Below are 22,317 nucleotides of genomic sequence, written 5' to 3'. Positions count from 1 at the left end.
TCATATTGTGCTGTGTGCTCGTGTGTTTCTACACAGTTTCTTTCGTGTTACTGTTAATCACACTGGAAAATGACACAGAATACATTAAAGTACGGGTACAGAAGATTAACTCCCCAAAATGAATTAAATAAATTCGAAAAAATGAAAATGAATTAAAAAACTCGAGATACGATACAATTAAGTGCAATTCAGAACGCTAAAAAGTGCTAATTACCTACAGTAATTATATTCACCTAGAAGTTTAAAGAGTTAAACATCGCACAGTATTTTTTGCCATTTTTTCTATTTTTTAAGATATCTATGGATTGGTGAAGTAGGTGACAGAAATGTTAAAAAAAACTTTCTTCAGTGGTATGGTAACAATTATTATTATTATATATTTTATTTTACATTATGCAATTCATAAGTTTTGACATATTTTATGAGTTAAGCCACATAGCCACTAATCGTCTCGCCGCTTGCTGAGCATTTGTCATTCGTATGGTGTCTGTAGGTAACCAACGTTGCATGTCGAAGCAATGGGACGCCCTAAAACAAAGAATTTATAAATTAATACAGACACACTTATTTCGCACGTATCAGCAATGGTATTTGTTACAGGACGCTCTTACTTTTGCTTATAAAATATTATAGTGCTGGTCAGAGACTTATAATATACAAGCGTAAAAAAGACCTGATAGCCCACTAATGCGTAACTAATTTTGATTTCTCAATGTGCATTAGCCACCGACCTCTACTATTTACCACTGACTTGGCGGCTGTCAAAGTGCTTTTGTGCCTGTTTGATATTCGCCAGTTTGGCGCTGTTGGCCATAGCGAGAGTCTGCGGTACTAAAACTAGTGATGCAAACCTCAGCAAACATCTATGGATGGTGGGAAAATTATTTATATAAAGAAATTGTGTACTTATTAGGTTGATTCTTGAAGTATAAATAACACGGAAAACGATCGAAATAAATTCAAAATGCAAAAATACTTCAGAGTAGATAATATATATATTTGTATTCTGATATTAATGTTATTTTGTGAAAAGTTTCACTTAAATCATGTTCTATACAATCACACAATTGCTTTTGTTTTAAATTTATCATTATATTCTCTATATATATATTTGTCATTATATTCTCTATATATGTATTTGTCATTATTATTATTTGTTATTAGTGTTTTACCAGTGGGAGGCTCCTTTGCACAGGAAGCCGGCTTGATTATGGGTACCACAACGGCGCCTATTTCTGCCGTGAAGCAGTAATATGTAGGTAAACATTACTGTTTCGGTCTGAAGGGCGCCGTAGCTAGTGAAATTACTGGGCAAATGAAAAAAAAGGTGACGAGCGCGATTGTAGCGGCGCTCAGAATTTTAGAGTTTTCCAAGAATCCTGAGCGCACTGCATTGTAATGGGTAGTCAATTACCACCAACTGAACGTCCTGCTCGTCTCGGGCTCATCAAACTTAGCCCCCCAAAAAAAAATTTTTTCTATTTTTGAATTTTCAATATCGCATATCATTAGTTCGTAGTTTGTTTTTAATTGTTCGCTATAAATAATTTTTTGTTCTTTTGTTGTTTATTTAAAAACAATTAATTAAAAATGGGGGAAAACGCCTACTATTTGGTTCTGGCACTCGCCGGCTGTTCTAACATAACCTAACCTAACCAATTTTAATGAATTGCAAATTTAAAAAATAAAAAAAAAATCGAGAACAGACAAATGTTTATAGAGAACAATCAAGAACAAATGGCAAACTAACGATATAATAAAAAAAAATATAAAAATTAAAAAAAAAATCTGGGGGCTAACTTTCTTGAGCTATCGTCTCGTCCTTTATTTTAATAAAAAAAAAGTATATTGTAAGTCTTTGGTGCTCGAAGTAGAGAGCCTATACCTAGGAACAGTATGAGTGGGCGAGGTCTCGGACAAATCTGTATCGTAGACTCCCAGCGCGTGCCACGGATCGATAATGCCGTGGATATTGATCGTGTTGTTCACCCGCGGTTCTAGACCGCCGAACACTCGGTTGACGCGCTCGGCAGCCGTGTAAACGAAGGCCTCGTCGAACCTGAAACATGTAAATATACACTGTCAAAAAAGTACCGGGAAAAGATCTATAATAAACAATACAAGGCGTAAAAGGCATTTATTTTCTCAAAATTGATTCCTTTAGAATCCTTTCTGATGTCATTTCTAATATACTAGACACTACTACCGTTTCAGAAACAAATGACGCTATGAGAGAGAAGCGGTGCGAGAAACTCACCCAGCATTCATTTTTGCGCTCTTTTCAATCAAATCTTTATATATATAATTCTTGTGTGCGTGTGTATGTCACTGAACTCCTCCTAGACGGCTGGACAGATTTTATTGAAACTTTCTGTGTGTCTTCAGGTGGATTCGAGAATGGTTTAGATTCACAATTGAACTACCTCCTGAACGGCTGGACCGATTTTGATGAGATTTTTGTGTGTTCCAGTGAATTTGAGATTGATGTGTGTCTTCGGGTGGATTCAAGAATGGTTTAGATTCCCAATTAAACTACCTCCTAAACGGCTGGACCGATTTTGATGACTTTTTGTTTGTTTCAGTGAATTTGAGATTGGTTTAGATTCTCAATTACGTCCATATAATATAATTCTCCTGCTCATGTGTATGTTAGTGAACTCCTCCTAACGGCTGGACAGATTTTTCAAATTTAAGATGTGTGTACACGACAACGTCTGTTGGGTCCACTAGTATCTATATATAACAATATTGTACTGTCATTGCTATAAATATAAATTAATTATAAATAATCATAATCGGATCGTCTCACTCGATCTGTCGGATCACTCAGATATTTAGATATCTGTGATACAGCTAACTGAAAAGTAGTAGGATTTACGACAGAGCAATTTTTAATAAAACATTTAAATTTATTTATAGATAATGCCTGAACAGTGGCTGGGACTTTATTATAAAAGTGTATACATTTACTCTTAAAGCTATTATTATGTATCTTATGAAGCTTACTAAAATTCGTTACAAGCAATCCCTTACTTCTAGTGTTTTATTAATGAAAATCACTATTAACAGCGGTGTCCATTTTTGTAAACGTATATTTCATAAATGTACTGACTATGAACTGTCATAATATTTATTTCTTTAAATTTTTCATTGAGAGACTGTCCAATGTATAACCAAGCTGATATATAGCACGAACAGCTCTCTTTTATTTTTTCTACCGAATGAAAAGTGGTAATTTAAGCTTAGGAAAAAGATCTAGTTGGCTGGAGCCATATCTGGTGCAGGCTCGAAAATTGCCGTCCCCGGTGTCACTAATGGGCGAGACCGTCGAATGGTCCCCGAAGGCCAAACACCTCGGCGTGACCATCGATAGGATGCTCTCGATGCGGCCCCATGTGAAGAACGTGGTCGCCCAGACGCGCGCCGGCGTCCCACCTGCCTCTCCGTACGAAGTTGTGCGTATACAAGGCGTACGTTCGCACGTGACTCACCGACGCTGCCCCCGCCTGGTTCGCGATGACCAGCGAGACGGGTCGCAAGTCGCTGCGAGCGCAGCAGTCGCTGGTGCTCGGCACCATCTCCGCAGCACTACGCTTCGTACGGAATCAGGTCATCTCGAGAGACCTGCGCATGGAGAGTCTGGACGACTTCGTTCGTCGCCTGAGCACCTCTGTGTTCGCGCGCGCTGATGGAGCGCGATCCCAGCATTTGTGTGGCATCGCTCTATACCATCGACGACCACCGGACATAAGAGGACTACCACGTGACCTAGTCTCCTAGGACACAACTGCTTCCTCGCCGCTGCCTGATGGGCGCTCACCGGTACACTACCGGAGGGCTCGACCTATATGAGCGGCGGGCGCAAGCCAAGCACGGACCTACCACCCTGCCGCAGTCCGCAGATCGCTCGCAACACTACGCGGACTCGATCGCACTGCAGCAGGATACGACCGGACATGACTCCATGGACCAACTGGTCCCACCCAAGCCCCGCCTGTAGTTGCAGGCGTCGTTCATACCACTGAAAGGGGCCATCGCCCCGAACAGTTACCCTGAGGCCCGTAAGGGCCTGCGCGGAAGACCCATCTTAATATATATAAATCTCGTGTCACAATGTTTGTCCTCAATGGACTCCTAAACTAATGAACGGATTTCAATGGGGATTACTTCATGGAGTGCAGTTTAGTCCAACTTAAGAGATAGGATAGTTTTTATTTCGATTTGGGACCCATAATTATTCTTATTTCCAATATTTGTTTTGTTTGGACATAATTTCTGTGAGAGTATTTTTGACGCGCGGTTTGACAGTTCTGCTGTGAAACAATTTCATTATAACCCCGATTATAACAACAGGGAGCATTTTTTACGAAATAATTCTTGACGTTTTCAAATATTATTGGCAAATTCCTATAAAATAGTATTTTTTTAATTATCTACAGAACAACGTCTGTCGGGTCAGCTAGTTATATTATAAAAATAATTATTGGAAGTGTAGATTACTGGTACGGTGAAGTCCTAACAGAATATTAAGATGTGGAATTTATTGTTCGTTTCATTCGTAACTGATTTGTTAACGTGCGATAATTCGCAGCGATATTAATTATTATTAGGTAATATTAAGCGTCAAACCCATTATAAGCGGGTTTTAATAGCAATAATCGATAACATTTTCATGGCGTCGCGTTAAAGAGTAGACACAGCGACAGGGAAACATTTGTGACGCTTTAAAATAGCGCGATTAAAAGTTTACCGTTTGTGGGCAGGGCTTACAAACGGTTCCGGCACGCGGATCAGTTTGGTTAGGCAAGTGATTACAACTGAATCCCTGTCAGACGAGATTTAAAAAACAGATAAAACAAGGAATTAAAATACATTCATGTGTCATAAAGTGGTGCAGAAATTATACGGATCGTCGTCCCAAGGTGAATTAAATCACTTTTCACGTGTAAGTAGACCAATTACTTAAATATACAATAAAATGTATTTTATTTGAGGAATGGCATTATGCATACTGAAGGTAGCACATTTTACCAACTTTTTATTACAGAACTAAAATATTATAAATAATAGACTATTTGTCAATAAAATTGTACAGTTGGCTCATTCGGAAATGATAATTAGCCTTAGTATTGTATTATGGTTTTGAGGGTTTTTATTAAGTAAATAGCGGACTGGGATCGTGGTCGAGGCTAGAACAGCCCAAATTGAAGTATATAGTCCTCACAGAAATGTTACCTTTCATCAAATATTTGCTTGCACATATCTACGTAAAACGCCACGCTCAGCCATCGCAGCCGATCGAATACTGTCCCGGTGCTCGGCGCGGTTTGATAGTAGCCGTATTCGGTGCAGGTTTGGTAGTACCAGGCCCGAGCTGAAATAGTATTGCTTATTTATTGAGGCATTTAAAACCAAACAACTTTTATATCTGTATACAGGTTGTCCCAAAGTTATGGGACCTGAAGGGAAAGTACCTTAAATATCGTAGATAGGGTATTTTACTGAAAGAAGACTATGTTATTTTTAAAAGTAAGTAATTCTGCATTCAAAGATTTTCTAAAAATAACTTGCCTAGTCTGGGAATCGAACCGACTTAAATGTAAAAAAAACACCCCTACTTTTATTATATGTAGATATGAGAATGTAGTCAATTAAGTGGGTATTTTTTTGTAAATTAATTAATTAAATGCTCAAAATTTGATCCCTCCTGTCTTACGCAAATCGCCAATCTTTTAATGAGTCCACTGCCTTTTGATTTTCTTATCATTTTATGGTGAATACTCGATATGATATGGCACAATTCTGTTTGTAACTCGCCCAAGTTCTCGTATCGCTTTTAAAGTAAAAAAAAACTATGCTATAAAGTATTTTAATTATGAAGTGGGTACTTATTTATGAATAATCAATGCTATCTATGGAATGATAATACGAGTATCTCTACTTTTCGAACGTCGACGTCAGCAATAAATAACTTTCTTGAAATTTGACTCAAACATTTTACGTTTCTCCTTTCTTTTAAAATACTCAGTTACTTTGGAAGAGTTATTAGTTTTTGGCCATTCTTTCGATTGGCATCATAAAAGTTTTTAGAAAATCTTTGAATACAGAATTACTAACTTTAAAAAAAACATAAAGTCTTATTTCAGTAAAATACCCAATCTACTATATTTAAGGTACTTTCCCTTCATGTCCCATAACTTTGGGACACCCTGTATACAAGCCAATAATATAATAATAAATTATTTATTTCGACCAACAAAGGATGATAATGTGTTAGTAACAAAGTAACTTAAAACCTAGTGTTAGTAAGAGATATCTTAAAATCTAAGCCTAACCACACGAAGTGGTTCAGGTACTGACAATCGAATCTGTGCGAAAATAACCTCAGAATACCATTGGGGCTAGCCCGGACCCTACGCACCAGAGATGTACACCGCTTCATTTCTTCGAAACAGTTCTCTCACTGGATTTCGAATTCTTATCAAACTATCGTCTATTTTTTAATCCAGTGTTTTTCAATCTGTGGGTCTCGACCCCGTAGGTGGTTTACTTTGAAGGTCGCAAGGTTATTTAATTATAGCACCACAAAGTTTTTTTAAATATTAAAAATAAATCATTTTGAAATTGAAAACATTGTCAGTGCACACAAGTGGCGAATGGTATTTATAACTTTAGAGCTTCCTTTGCCAGCTCTGGATATTAATGTTTTATTATCATCCAAAACACCTCGACACTTTGTGCATAAAACCATTTTGGTAGTCTCTTAAAATTAAATTATAAATTATTTATGTCATTGACAAGGGGGTCGCCAGAATTTTTACGCCCTGCCCATTACAATGCAGTGCCGCTCAGGATTCTTGAAACACATAAAAATTCTGAACGGCACTACAACTGCGCTCGTCACCTTGAGACATAAGATGTTAAGTCTCATTTGCCCAGTAATTTTACTAGCTACGGCGCCCTTCAGACCGAAACACAGTAATGTTACACATTACTGCTTCACGGCAGAAATAGGCGCCGTTGTGGTATCCATAATCTAGTCGGCATCCTGTGCAAAGGAGCCTCGTAAATAATAAAAAAAACGAACTAAAAATAACACTGGTCTTATCAATAGACTTACAGTTAGAAACAGCCACCTGGTAGAAATCAATATAAGTCTGGTAGTTGATATCCCAACAGCCGGTCTCATCCAATCTGCGACTGTGAGCAATATATCCACCAATTTTTTCCATGGGCGTTACGCCTGCAAACATAAGGTTAGTTTCATCAATCAAAATTAAATTATGATAGTTTGTTATTTATAGAGTTTTTACCATAATGAAAACAAATTCAATACTAATTCGTTATAAAAACATGAGAATTATTTATATTTTCAAAATTAAAATAATAATTTTATTATCTGTATTCTGTACTGTACTGTCACGTGACCGAAAACGACCACCATTTTGTGACGTCATTAACATAAACAATTAATTTTTAGCACCACAACAACGATACCGACTATGAAAGGTCATTTTTATATTAATTATAAAATCAATTAGATTTGCACTGCACATATTACATTATAACATGCTGGACAAACCTCTGTGGTTTGGCATGTTATACTTATATAAAAAAATTGTAACTCTATTTTTCATAATAAATAAATAAATAAAAATAAAAAACATATTTTGACGTTTCTTTATGTTATTATGACGTCACTATCATGGCGGCTCCCTTTTTAACGCGATTTTTAGCGTTTAAATTTAAAAGAATTTTTCTTTGCTTTAAGTGGAATTATTTTGAGGAATTAAAAATACCAGTTGACTATCGAATCTTTACGATCATTATAGAATATGTTTAAAAAAATCGAAGAGAAGCCGCGACACTGAGCGACGTATACATAATAAACACCAACGGCCTTACAAATAAACTTGGCATAAAGTTATACCTGAGAATAATCCAAGAATATGAAAATGTTGACAAATAGACATTTTACTTATGAGTGGTTTATAAAGGGCGTATAAAGTTTCCCGCGTTTATTTGAAAGACTGCTTGATGTTCGGAAAACTTCAGAATTATCATTGTATTGAAAGTGTTGTCAGCGATATAGTCAACCACTGACTTGTATGAATATCACTGGACCCGCTGTTCCATATGTTTTAAAAGCAATTTTTTTGTGCCAATTTGAAGCCACTCGCGAGCGTCCAGTTAACTAATTTTGACGTATAATACAACATAATAAAGTACCAATTTTTTTTTTGTAATTAGTTTCCCAACATGTATATCGATACATGCAACCTCAGCAAGCATCGGCTTGCTGAGGTTGTCATCACTAGTTTTAGTACCGTAGACTCTCGCTATGGCCAACAGCGTCAAAATGGCGAATCAAACAGACACAAAAGCACTTTGGCAGCCGCCAGTCGTATTTAGTAGAGGTCAGGGTAGTTAACATATTGCATATGCTTGGTTTATTCTCGGTTTTTACTTTATACCAAGTTTATTTGTTAGGCCGTATCTGTTTAAACTACTTTAGTTATCGAATTATTTGTCTCTGTCTATCAAACGTCATTCTAACTTTGCCAGAATGGGTCAAAACATTACGATAGCTGAAATTGCTTTTATTAAGGGTTTGCAAATCAATCCAATCGCTGACAGTCAATTTACAAGTAAATGTTGGTAGATACTCATACATAGAATTAAATATTAATGTCTTTATTAGGTAATACATAAACATTTAAAAGGATGGATGGACATAGGATGTGATATCACTTATTGAAAGTCAAAAACCCATTCCAAAACAATGCCTCAGACCTGAGAAGATGGGCGCAACAAACTCAGCGGGCTTCTTTTTTTTCATAAAAACAGTATGTTTACAAGTAATATCGTACAATTATACTTATAATTTAATAGCCTGCGGGTAGTCGGTCCATTCCCAGTCTGTCCTATCATTAAGAAAGTAATTAATGTTATAGTAACCTGTACCACATAAACGTTTTTTACAATTCTTTTGAATGTCATTATACTTTTGTTTTGAAAATTTTTTGTGATCTTGTTGTTAAAGCAGATACATTGCCCAACAAAAGACTTATGACTCAAACCGAACCCAAAATCTTGGCTTCACAATTGCACTTGTCACTGAGACAACATGTCAAGTCTCATTATCTATTTTAGTAGCCACGACCACAGTAGACAAGTTATGTCTACTGTGCCACGGCTCCCTTCTAAACGAAACACAACACACACACAAAGACGCCGCTGTGGTACTAGATCTTGTGGAAGAAAGCCTCCCACTTGTAAATTCTGAAATTTTCCTATTGTTTCTACTAGTAAATAACTATATACTATTTCACTGAAGAGTCTTAAGTTTGAGCACAAGCAAAACAATTTTATTTAATGCACTACAACAACTTAATTCATACCATAAAAATCAGTACTGAAATCGTCGCAAATAGTACGCAAGGTTCCTGGCCTAGCAGTCTGCACCGACGATGAAAACGACCAGCTTATCAATCCAGAGAAGTATCCCAACTCATAATTGTTCTCATAATCCAATGGACCACATAACCTGAAATTTATAATCTATCTTTAAACGAGCAATTCTTGTATATAAATATATCTAAAATATAAAATTCTCTCCGAAACGGCTTGACCGATTCTCATGAAATTTTGAGTGCATATTGGGTAGGTCTGAGAATCGGACAACATCTATTTTTCATCCCCCTAAATGTTAAGGGTGGTTACCACACGATTTTTATTTTTTAATTTTTTTGACATTTTTTTTTAATGTTGTTTGATTATGAGTCAGCATTAAAAAATACATACAACTTCAAATTTTCACCCATCTACGATCCACAGTTCTTTTGTATCGCGATTTTAATATCGGCAATACAACGTTTGCTGGGTCAGCTAGTATATAATATATATAAATGGAATCTCGGAAACGGCTCCAACAATTTTAATGAAATTTAGATTATAGGTAGTTTCGGGGGCGCGAAATCGATCTAGGTTTCAATTTTAAAAAAATGTAGTTTTATCCGTGTTTTCATGAGAATCTGCTACAATAACATTAGAATACAAAGGTAAATTTCCGGATTCCGGATAGCAAAAAACTCCGGTTCGAATCCAGAAGTCCTATTTTTTTTTCAAGATTTGTACCTTCTTAAAAATCCGAGCAAAGCTCGGTCGTCCAGATGCTTTAACTTTAATTAAGTTATCTAGGCTTTTGCGAGAAAAGGTGATGAGGCGAGCAAGAGACCAAACGTTCACCTGATGTGGTACGTCCTTTACTTTACAATGTATTGCGGCTCAAGATTGTTTTTTTTATGGAATAGGAGGACAAAAAAATGTCGATTGAACCTGAAATTATGAGCTGAATCGCATTTGTGCTCGTCAAAGTGAGACATAAGACGTTAAGTCTCTTGCACTTTATAAAAACTAGGTTCCTCTCAAACAGAACATATGCTGATGACACTACCATTGTGTTTGCGGGAAAAGGCATAAAAGGCAATAAAATAAACTGAGAATCAATTTGTAGTGCCACTCATTAGGGACTTACAATAGTTGATAATTGGTTAAACCACAACTCACCTTAAATACATTAAAAAACTAAATATACCAACCACCTTAAATACAGTAAAAAACTAAATATACCAACCACCTATAAACTTCAAAATATAAGTACTATCATACCCTGGACGAATATTGCTCCTGCCTATCGATAACATATTTTCCATAAAATACCTTATTTTTATATCAATTTCTGGCTGACCCAGCAAACGTTGTATTGCCCTATATAGTAATAAAAAATTCTATTGCTTATAAAGTAATTAAAAATTTTGAGGTATAAAAAATGACGAACTATTCTCAGACCTACTAAATATATACATAAAATTTATCGTACTACAGTAATTATTATATTCGTTTATGCAACCCGCGGATCTGTTCATAGAACAGAGTAATATAAAAATCGCGATTAAAAAACAGGGGTTGATCGTGGAACAGTGAACATTTGAAGTTGTATGTAATGCTGAATCATAATAAAATAAAAAATATTGTCAAAAAAATATATATTTAGGGGTCACCCTTATCATGTAGGGGTTTGAAAAATAGATGTTTGCCGATTCTCAGATCTACCCGATATGCACACCAAATTTCATACAAATCGGTTCAGCCGTTTCGGAGGAGTTTGGTAACAAACACCGCGACACAAGAATTAATATCTGGTTAAACTATAAATACAATACATAAATATTAGAAGTAATTAAGTACTATTGTATCCCTGGACGAATATTGCTGCTTTGTCACTATGGATAAAGGTATTCCATAAGATATCTTATTTTTATTAATCATAAAACTTTTATCAATAGTGGGGCAGTAGCCGTTGTGGTAACCACCAGCCGTTATCCTCTACAACGATACCTTTTTCTGGTAAAAAGGTAAAACAGTAGCCGGGTGTTGTTATGCAAATTAAAGCGTCAAAACTTATAACTGTTTGTGATTCGCTTAGAAGCGATAGCGTACCGTTTTCTTAATTCAAAAAATAAAATAAAATTCAATTTTTTTTATTCAAAATTGGATTTGAAATCACTTATTGAAAGTCAAAAACTACCACTCATTCCAAAAAAGTAAGTATGCCTGAGAAGAACGGGCGCAAGAAACTCAGCGGGCTTCCATTTTTTAAAATAAAATTTCGATACAATCAAATTTATATAATGTAAACAGACTGACGGTGGTCGCTCCATTCCCAATCTGTGGAATCATTTAGATAGAACAATTCTTTTGAATTTCGTAAAACATTTGTTTTGAACATCTTCCGGGATCATGTTATAAATTTTATAATAATACATCGCACGACAAAAGACTGACTAACTCGAAGTAGCCGAGTAGTAGGTATAATAAGATTATGTTTGTACCTGGTGTAAACATTAGTTTATGACAGATTCTAGAAAATTCTAATTAAATATCATATTATTCATATTATGTATAATAGGAAATAGGAATACCCTCATTTTCTATCGTTAAGTTTTGTTTGTGTCCATACCCGAATTTTGAAACACCCATTACACCGGTAGAAATGTTGTATCTTTTATTCTATCATAATCTCGTGGTCAATCTTCTCTGGCATCTTTTCTCCTAAGAGAAGATGGTCTAACTATACGATGTTTGCCTACTCTTAGGAGAAGTGTGAATGAGGGTTCACAAACTCAAATAGGTAGTTACGGGAAGCAAAAATTTCGAGTCCCTTTTTGAAGAATATTGCGTGCTTTTTTTTTAAGAGTGTCGGATTTGACATAGGTGCCAAGATAATGTTGGGTAGTAATTCAATACCTAATTTTAAAATGCCTAATCTATTCCTTGTTTAGAACGTTCTTACTGACAATGTCGAACTAGACCACGAATTGTCGTCAAAGAAATTTAACTAAATTCTTTCAGTATTATTCTGTGTGGTTTGTTCATAATCATTTTATATGGTATTTTTATTTCAGCACAATTATATAAATGATTTTTTTATCTACACCCGTGCTTTAAATCCTCTATTAAAGATTCTAAAACAGTTAGCTTATTGCTAACATTAAAACACCCAATGTCCTAATAACCATTACATCATCCAAACGAGTGTTGAAATGAAATTCAGTACAACATTATATCATCCGTTTTCATAATAACACTCCTTTGGATACTATTATGGTTACTAGGACTGTTTTAATGTCAGCAGGAAGCTAACTGTTCGAGAATCTTTTATAGAGGATTCATATTATGGGTGTAGATAAAGTCTTGTATGCAACTGTTGATAATTAGGTATTAAAACACTCATGTGACACTCGGTTTCGCCTTGTGTAATAAACCCATATTCGTGTTTTAATAGGCCTTATTACAGAACATTTGCATTTATAACTAAGATACTCGTAAGGTATATTTCGTGGAGTGTCTCTGATAGATAGATATACAAGATATACGCACCTATAGCTACGTTCCAAGTTTCGCCTTCCTTCCTCCGTATTCATAGCTGTAATGGTGTCAGATATTCCTTGTCTTATTGTGGCTATACATTGCTCGCCACCCTCCGATAAAAATGCTTCATGAACAACTTCTAAATACCCTGGAAATGTACAAAATAATAAAGGCTATTGCTATGGAATACTAATTTCCATTGCATTATTTAGTTTTTCTAACCGAAAACAAATTTTTTAAGATCTTACTCTGGCTTGGGGTACAGACGAGCATTAGATGTGTGTATCACAAGCTTAAAAATTAAATATTCTCCTTAATTACATTACCTTTGCGGTTTCTTAGATTTCATGTTTGAAAAATATCTGACGAGAAATTCAAAATTTTTCGTAGGCCTTAAGTACTTTTGTCCAGTGTCATCCTATTTCCAACATTATAACTAGAATTGGCTTACCCGTGAAGTCAACTTTGGCGAGTATAGGTCCGCTTGATGCCACTCCTCCTATCGCCAGATGCGGGTACCTTTGCTTGAACCATAACACCATGTTGGCAGCGTATGAGCCACCGTACAATATCACTTTACTGTTTTGAAATACTGGTTGTGCCTTAAACTCGTTTATAAAATACGCAAGGTCTGCCAGCGCCTGATCCACGTTGAGGAAGCGGAGATTTTCTGCAGTGAAGTTACTGGAATAAGAAACGTAAGCTGCAGTAAATTTCCAATGACCTGTCTTTCCGAAAATATTGCTGACCTTTGAAAAAAAGGTGATGCTTATATTAAGAACTGTCTAATATAGGCTACGAAAAGATTGGTTTGATAAAGCAGTGTAAGATATTAACCCCCTTATTCATAATAGGCTGCTAACTTAAAGCATTGCTAATTCTCACTCTGTCTTCTTCTTTTGACCTAAGTCAGAATGAGAAAAAACACTCCTTAGCGGCTGTTTTAAGTTAGCGGACCATTATGAATAAGAGGGTAAATCAAAATATTATTTGATTGGAGTAACGCTACAAACTTGAGAGTTTGTAACGTAACATAGTGAGCTATGGGTACTGAAAAGCATATAGTTTGTTCTCAACTTTTGTCATTTAGAAAGATAACAAAGAGTTACTGGGATGAAACTTCTTTGTATTTTTATATTTAGAAAAATTCATATTTATGCAAATATGAAAACTATTCTTTTTATTTATAAGGTTTAATGTTACAATGAACTAAGTTCTAATCAACTAACGCAGAATCTTATTTTTACCTACCGATGGTTGAAATATATGCTATAAAGTTTCGGTTTAGTGGCTGTGGCTCGAGGGAAAACCGCAGTTTCTCATTACTTTGATAAGCCTGTTTTACTTACTTTATTTTGGAGAATAAATTTTTCAGTTGGACTACTTTCACGTCACGTTGCGCTTGTGGAAATGTCCTATATCCTACTAGTCTTACTTAATATTATAAATGCGAAAGTTTGTGAGTGTGTGTGTATGTTTGTTACGTCTTACCGCAAAAACTACTGAATGAAATTTAATGAAACTTAACAATAATATGCCTTACACATCAGAATAACACATAGGCTACGATTTATAAAGATATAGTGTGTATTATCTAAAACAAGAAGTAGGAAAAACTACTGCAATCTGCGAGCCATTCATGTTTGCTGGGTAAAGCCCGTAGGAGTTACGAAAATACATATAATGTATTTCAGCGCAAGTACTACACACCTATTATAAAACGAGAATAATAAGATTAATAATTTTACTCTAAAATTAAATCATAAATATTCATTTGATTACATTGTGATGTAAAATTATTGTTAAAAAGCAATAATCGAAAACACGTGCACTTCCACCGAGCCCTATAAATACGTCATGGATTTGTCTCCGTACCAAATAGAAAAACAATATAAAAACATTGGAATATTAAAGAAAAAATAAAATACTTTCTAATAATGATAATCTCTGGATCTACTGAAACGATTTTAAAATTTTCTTTACCAATAGAAAGCCACATTTTTTGTGAGTGTCATACTGGTATATTATATTAACCCGAAAAATCAAAAGGAATTTTTTCGTGGTCAGCTTTAAAAAAGGAAGTAAAAGAGAAAACGGTCGAACACTAAAAATAATTTATATGGCAAAACAACGTTTGCCGGGTCACCTAGTTTTTAATAAGATCTACCCCAACAATAACGTTACCTATATGGCAGTGAGCGTCCATAGTATCTGTGTTCAGTATAGAACTGGTATCCCTGATTCTCTCGTGCCAGCTCGAACATATTGCCCGCCTGCAGCCACCCTTCCACTATGTCCCATTCTCCACCAACTAGAATGAAGATTGGAGACCCTGGACCGCCGAAGAACTCGTCATTGAACATGAAACGCTAAAAAATATTTAACTATCTATTATTCAAGGTTTTGAAAATTATCATTAGTTATTAAACGGGATACTTGGCATAATTCAAGAGATTTATGAATATCCCTTTTATTAACATTGAAATAACAAAAAAAATCAAAAATCCTGTATCACCGCCATGACAATTAATCGATAAATATTGTTTAAGACTTATCCCAAATATAGAAGCTGAAAAATAAATTAAATGAATGGATAGTGCTCCCATTTTAACATAGTCCAGAGTCCTGTATGTCTGTAATGAACTCGATCGGTTATGGGGTTATTATTAATTTATTATTAGAATTAAATCATTTTTGTTTTATTTTAATCTATTCAGACGAGCATCTATTAAAGGGTTGATGCTAGTGCATAAGGCTTTTTAAGAAGCCCTTAAACAATTTTATTTAAATCAATGCTAGCTGGTAACAACCATTTGACCGCGTGCAACTTAGACCTGCTTAAAATGGTCAGGAGGTTATGGTTTTCTCTTTTCGTTCTCCTCAATGTTATCTTTCTATCAATCAATTTATCTTTTAGGCAAATTATCTAGCCCAAAACTAGGTACAGCTGTAGATAGGCAGCCAGAAGACGATATATTTAATACATTAAACATACTCTTAAGCTCGTTTATATGTGCGTGAGTCCACATTCATCAAACAAACCTTAACGCCAGTGATACTAACTAATGGGACTAAAAATCGTTAAATGTAAATAAAAGTCGTAAGAAAGATTGCAATCTATTGAAAAGTAGATACCCCTGATCGACTTTGGTCTCATGACTGATAAAGCTCTCACAGCAGACTTAAATTAAAAGTTAAGAGCAGCCCGCATTCAAATAGGTCTACAAAACAATGAAGGTTTTAATTACCATTTGATAAGTATCCGTATTCTGTGGATCAAAATGGTCGATAGGCATTGTGATCCAGTCGGTCTTCACATTGGAAGTTGTGAGGGGCTGCACGTCCCCTGGCGAGGACAGGTCGACGCGTATTGGAGGCTCTACCACGCGCCTTTGAGCCAGAATCGCCGGTGACATATATAATGCCATGAATAGTATCCATAATAAAACCTGTTAAAAGTAAGCAAACCATAGACATACAGGATAGACTGCGTGTTCCAGAGTGTTTTATAATGTGTCTTCTACCGCGTTTATGGTATCTCCTGATCCCTTTTTATATGAAGATAAGGGACAAGACGAGCAGTACATTCAGCTGATGGTTATTCATACGCTCTGACCATTACAATGCTGTGCCTCTCAAGATTCTTGAAAAACCCAAAAATTCTGAGCGGCACTACAATTGCGCTCGTCACCTTGAGACATAGGATGTTAAGTCTCATTTGCCCACTAGCTAAACCCCTTCAGATCGAAACACAAAAATGTTTACACATTACTGCATCACTGTAGAAAAAGGCGCCGTTGTAGTACACATCAGCTAGCCGGCATCCTGTGTAAAGGAGCGTCCCACTGGTGAAACCTCCTTCCGCCGAATCCCGCCACTCGCCACAAATTGGCTAAATAGCATATTCATCATTTGTGTGTTTCTCCACAGAGCGTCTCCAAGATTCTTTTTTCCACGTACATAAACTGAAACATTTCTTAAAAAAAAACGTGCACACTCAAATCAATGACCGGCAACGATCCTGTCTTTCCTCAAGAAAGTATGGAGTGCAGTTTTGGGCCGGCATGTATACCATACTTAGTATTTTAAAAGTTAATTCAAACAAAACAAACTAATAACTATATCAACAAAACTATAATAACATAAAATAAAAACTATCATTACGTGGAAGCGTACCAGGAATACTGGCAGCATTTCCAAGTTGGATAGCTAGGCTGATCCGTTGAACGAAATAGATTGCCGGGGCTTGGGTTTCCAGTAGCCCTGTTGAAGCGAGAAGATAGTACTTTGTACTACTCTGCGCCTCTGGGTCCCACGGGCCAAGTCTCTAGACACCAAACGGCACAAAGATGTATGACTCACTGAGACCGACATATTTGAGACGTTTGCTGTCTTCGGCGGTTGCACCATCAGCACCAACTCACCTATTTATACTTCATATCTGAGTCAATTATCGTAAAGGGTTTTTTTAACACAGTGTATAATATATTAATATATAGACGATCTATACCTAATTATTAATGGGCGATTATAAAGAGGCATAAAGGCATTTATTTTCTCAAAATTGATTCTTTTAGAATTCTTTTTAATGTCATTTCTATTATACTAGATACTACTACCGCTTCAGAAACTAATAGCGCTCTGAGAGAGTAGAAGCGGCGCAAGAAACAGTCCCAGCATTCTTTTTTTTGCGCTCTTTTTAATCAAACATACAATATTTTAATTGTCATTGCTATTGCTATAAAATAGTCATAATCTAGTTCTAGGCTGTCGGATCACTTAGACATTCAGCTGTGGATATACGACAGAGCCATCTTTTAGTGAAACATTTAAATTTATTTATAGATAATTCCTGAACAGAGGCTGGGACTTTATTATAAAAGTATATACATTTACCCTTAAAGCTATTTATTATGTATCTTATGATACTATATGAACTACATTATCCACAAACATTTGTACGAAAATAAAGAAATTTGTTTAAAATAAATAAGAAAACATACCATTTTTCTTGAAGAAAACAATATCTTTGCTCAATCGTGTGACCACGATTCTAAATTTGTGTCAGCAATAAGTAATTATACTTATAATTCGTTATCATTATGATTAAAGACTGATAAACATATACTAATATGTATCCACATATATAATCTGGACAATTGTTCATATCAATATTATGATAATGTGTAGGGTAACGCCGAACCCAAACTGATTTAAAAACGCAATGAAATCTTACTCCAAGATTCAAATGTGCCCTGTCATGTAATTATGTAGTGACAAAGGTAAGATAAAGACAAAAAGTTTTAAATTTGGAATAACTTGACTTACACAAATTAAATTTGAAAACAAAATTTTAATCGATGCGGGTCTAGAACCCGCGACCTCTCGCGTTCCGTGCGAGCGCTCTTCCATTGAGATAAATTTGGAATGTCTTGTACAAATCTCAGGTTGTGGCTTCATCTACAGGATCTACTTTACAGTTGATAACCTGCTCAGCTCCCCATTATTTGCATATTAGGTAATTGACTTGAGATGTCGCTCTTTCAAATCTTAACAATTGGTTATTTATTCAAAGTTATAACCCCTCTGCGATTAATTTCACAAATTATATTTGAAAACAAAACGAAGAACGAAGCAGGAACGGAAGCCGCGACCTCTCGCGTTCCGTGTGAGCGCTCTTCCACTGAGACAGCCGTTCAAGTGACGCATCGTTGATAAATCTAACTTCCCGTTTATTAATAACTCAGGAAGAGTTAAACAACGGCAAAGTGATTAAAAATCTTTATGTAGAACATAGAAGGGGAGATTTGGCGGCATGAATTATTAAATTTAATAATAAAAGTAATTGTGTTTCAATCTGCCTATTAATTATTTATTTATTGTGAAATAAGTTAGTAATTTTTTTTATAGTTAAGTAGGCGTTCATGTTAAAATTTGATAGGTGAGTGACTTTTGAATAAAGATATAATAAAGTCATAGATACATCTATGATTTTAATATATTTTTATTAAAAAGTCATAGTACTAACTGTCCTAGGGCAATGAATATGTAATAGTAGTCCAGAAGTTTACTCCGCAAAATCAATTAAAAAATAGGGACTCTTGCGGCCATGCAAAGGTCTAATTCAGATCGCACAGCTCCCTACATTTTTATTCACCTAGAAGTTGCCTCTCTTTCTATCGTGTGACTCTTACCTCTTCTGACGACATTAGGGTTGTCTTCTTTACCTAAAACTGTACCTACCAAGTATATGGTCAACTTATAAAAATAGCTGAGCTTTTTTTATATTATAATTGTTTTTTCTATAATATAATTAAGCATATAATCGTAATAAATCAATATTCTTTCGTTGCCAAGCCCACTTTAATTGAAGAGTAATGTATGCGTATGTAGGTATAGGAAATATATCATGAATGTTTATTTCATTATATTAATAATCATTTTAAAATAGATTGTTTCAGCGTCTTAAGGACGCTTAAAAATTTAAATTTGGGTCGCATGTCTTTAATATGACATTGACACCTGAATTATTAAAAAAAAAACACTGTCTGTGTGTGTGTGTGTGTTGTTATAATAACATCAGTCTTTAATCATAATGATAACGAATTATAAGTATAATTACTTATTGCTGACACAAATTTAGAATCTTGGTCACACGATTGAGCAAAGATATTGTTTTCTTCAAGAAAAATGGTATGTTTTCTTATTTATTTTAAACAAATTTCTTTATTTTCGTACAAATGTTTGTGGATAATGTAGTTCATATAGTATCATAAGATACATAATAAATAGCTTTAAGGGTAAATGTATATACTTTTATAATAAAGTCCCAGCCTCTGTTCAGGAATTATCTATAAATAAATTTAAATGTTTCACTAAAAGATGGCTCTGTCGTATATCCACAGCTGAATGTCTAAGTGATCCGACAGCCTAGAACTAGATTATGACTATTTTATAGCAATAGCAATGACAATTAAGATATTGTATGTTTGATTAAAAAGAGCGCAAAAAAATGAATGCTGGGACTGTTTCTTGCGCCGCTTCTACTCTCTCAGAGCGCTATTAGTTTCTGAAGCGGTAGTAGTATCTAGTATAATAGAAATGACATTAAAAAGAATTCTAAGAATTCTAAAAGACATCTGAATTATTAAAAAAAACACTCTCTGTGTGTGTGTGTGTTGTTATAATAACAACACACACACACACACATGATATTATGCGTACATTTTTTCCTTGCTCGCTTTGCTATATTTGTTTTATCTCGAGTAGATTATTTATTAATTCATGATTATTTTTAGTACTTGCCTATATAATATAAAATCACTGTTGGCCAATGATCTGTACTTTTTTACCTAGCTAATAAGAGATGTAATGTGCTGTAGATTTTATGAAATAAATAAATAAAAATAAAACAAATAAATATGTTTTGCTTTCTTTGTTTCTCCATTTTATAATATCGGTCGGACCAGTGATGCAGGTGACAGTAAAGCTCTCGCGTGCGTCACTGATCGTGAGTCCTTACTGGATAGCCTCTCTGTAGAGGCCGCTGCAAATACTTACGATTTCGATGCCTCCGGGAAGTCCCACCAAAATATACGGCAACTCTCTCCTAATTTTAAGAGGCTCCTTTGCACAGGATGCCGGCAAGAAGATGCCGCAACGGCGCCAATTTCTGCCGTGAAGCAGGTAATGTACGTTATACAGTAATGATTACATTACGGTCTGAACGGAGCCTTTGCTAGTGAAATTACTGGGCAAATGAGACTTAACATCTTACGTCTCGAGACCAGTGTTATTTTTAGTTAGTTTTTTTATTATTTACGAGTGGGAGGCTCCTTTTCAAAGGATGCCGCCTAGATTATGGGTACCACAACGGCGCCCTTTCTGCCAATTATTATGTTTCGGTCTAAAGGGCACCATAGCTAGTGAAATTACTGGGCAAATGAGACTTAACATCTTAGGTATGTCTCAAGGTGATGAGCGCAGTTGTAGTGCCGCTCAGAATGTTTATTTCGTCTCGTCCCTTATTGTCATACGAAAAAAAACATTGTTTGGTATAATCTGGCGTTGCGTTGGTTTTCAAACCCGCAATCATGCTGAGTTGGTACTATTTTTTTTAATCGTATTTATTTCTTTTAATTTTTAAGGCTTTTTGTTTTTTGCTTATTTATCAATCTTAAGTTTATTTTTATTTTATATCTTTTGAAATTGTACATACTACTTATACGTTTCAAAATATATTTTTTTTCTTTTCTTTCTTCTTTATTGTATTATCGTACTCCTGTGATTTAAGTAAAGGATCAAGTTCGACCTGGGCTCGCCCACGAAGGGTTCAGTCCTATTCCATACCATGGTACAAGATATAAAAAAAACACCGGAAAAGTACGACTCGGTCTTGCCCCCAGGGTTCAGTACATACTATTATATACTAACCTATACTTATAAAAGAAAAGGTTTTTATTCGTCGTCATAAATCGAAAACTGAAAATGATAAAAATAATGAAAAATCGGTTTCAACAATTTGTTATTTTAAAGAGATTCCTTCACTTCTGGGATTAATTATATTAAATTTGTAAACAAAACGATGATACATACGATACGATGAACATATGAACGATGCGGGAATCGAACGCTTGGCTCAGTGGGAGAGCGCTCAGACGGGACGAGAGGTCGCGGCTCGAGTGCCGCATCGTTCATAAATTTTGTTTTAATTTTTTTATTTAAATCTAAAAAAAAATTAAACCTAAAAAGTCTCCCTTTGTCGTATCCCCTCCATTCGAGATCACTCCTCTAACTGCCACAGCCTGTATACTTGGTGTCTATTTATCGAACGACGTTCAGTTCCGTGGTCACTTGAAGTAGAAGGGCAAACTGGCCTTAAAAACTTAGTGGACTCAGTAAGGCGAAATAGTACTTCACTATAAGCCACCGCCTGCAAATATATGAGGCGCAAATTCGGCTTCATAATATGGAGTACTGTTCTCACCTCTGGGCGGGCGCTCCCCAGTACCAGCTTCCTCCATTTGACCGCATACAACGACGAGCGGCTCGAATCCTAGACGATCAAGTTATCTCCGATCGGCTTGATTCTTTGGCGTTGCGTAGAGATGTGGGTTCTCTCTGCATCTTCTACCGAATTGATCACGGGGAGTGCTAAGAGGAGCTGTTCGGTTTGATTCCAGGCCGAATTCCATCAATACAAATAACAGCAGCGTTTCCCCACAATAAGAAACCGTGTGACATAAAGCTATGGAAGTACGCAACATTGACCAAACGAGCTGTATTCACATGATATTGAAAAAGAGAAAAAAGTTGTTTAATTACGTGATGTTTTAAATTAATGACAATTCTATTCGTATTTGTACGAACAAATAAACAAATTGA

The 22,317-nt window shown here is 35.5% G+C and overlaps 1 protein-coding gene across 1 annotated transcript; it reads right to left on the bottom strand.

The window, feature by feature from the left end:
• Positions 1-340: 340 nt before the first annotated feature.
• LOC126965030 (putative serine protease K12H4.7) lies at positions 341-18,029 on the bottom strand. Its single transcript, XM_050808454.1, has 10 exons — positions 17,937-18,029; positions 16,182-16,382; positions 15,118-15,302; positions 13,385-13,617; positions 12,943-13,081; positions 9,402-9,547; positions 7,121-7,243; positions 5,236-5,374; positions 1,886-2,059; positions 341-528 (listed from the first exon to the last, which is right to left on the bottom strand). Exons 1-10 carry the CDS (start codon positions 17,937-17,939, stop codon positions 420-422), a joined length of 1,452 nt encoding a protein of 483 aa, XP_050664411.1. The 5' UTR covers positions 17,940-18,029; the 3' UTR covers positions 341-419.
• Between the last annotated feature and the right edge of the window lie 4,288 nt (positions 18,030-22,317).

This window comes from Leptidea sinapis, chromosome 6 (assembly GCF_905404315.1).
Source record: "Leptidea sinapis chromosome 6, ilLepSina1.1, whole genome shotgun sequence".
NCBI classification, from domain to species: Eukaryota; Metazoa; Arthropoda; class Insecta; order Lepidoptera; family Pieridae; genus Leptidea; species Leptidea sinapis.
Note: the sequence above shows the minus strand (reverse complement) of the source record. Positions and strands in the feature narration are given on the sequence as shown.

Excerpts from the sequence above, each read along its gene's own strand:
- LOC126965030 (XM_050808454.1), bottom strand. Across the intron at positions 15,303-16,181 it reads ATACGGATACTTATCAAATG|CGTTTCATGTTCAATGACGA; the intron begins GTAATTAAAACC and ends AATATTTTTTAG. Across the intron at positions 13,618-15,117 it reads GGACGCTCACTGCCATATAG|TAACTTCACTGCAGAAAATC; the intron begins GTAACGTTATTG and ends TTCTTATTCCAG.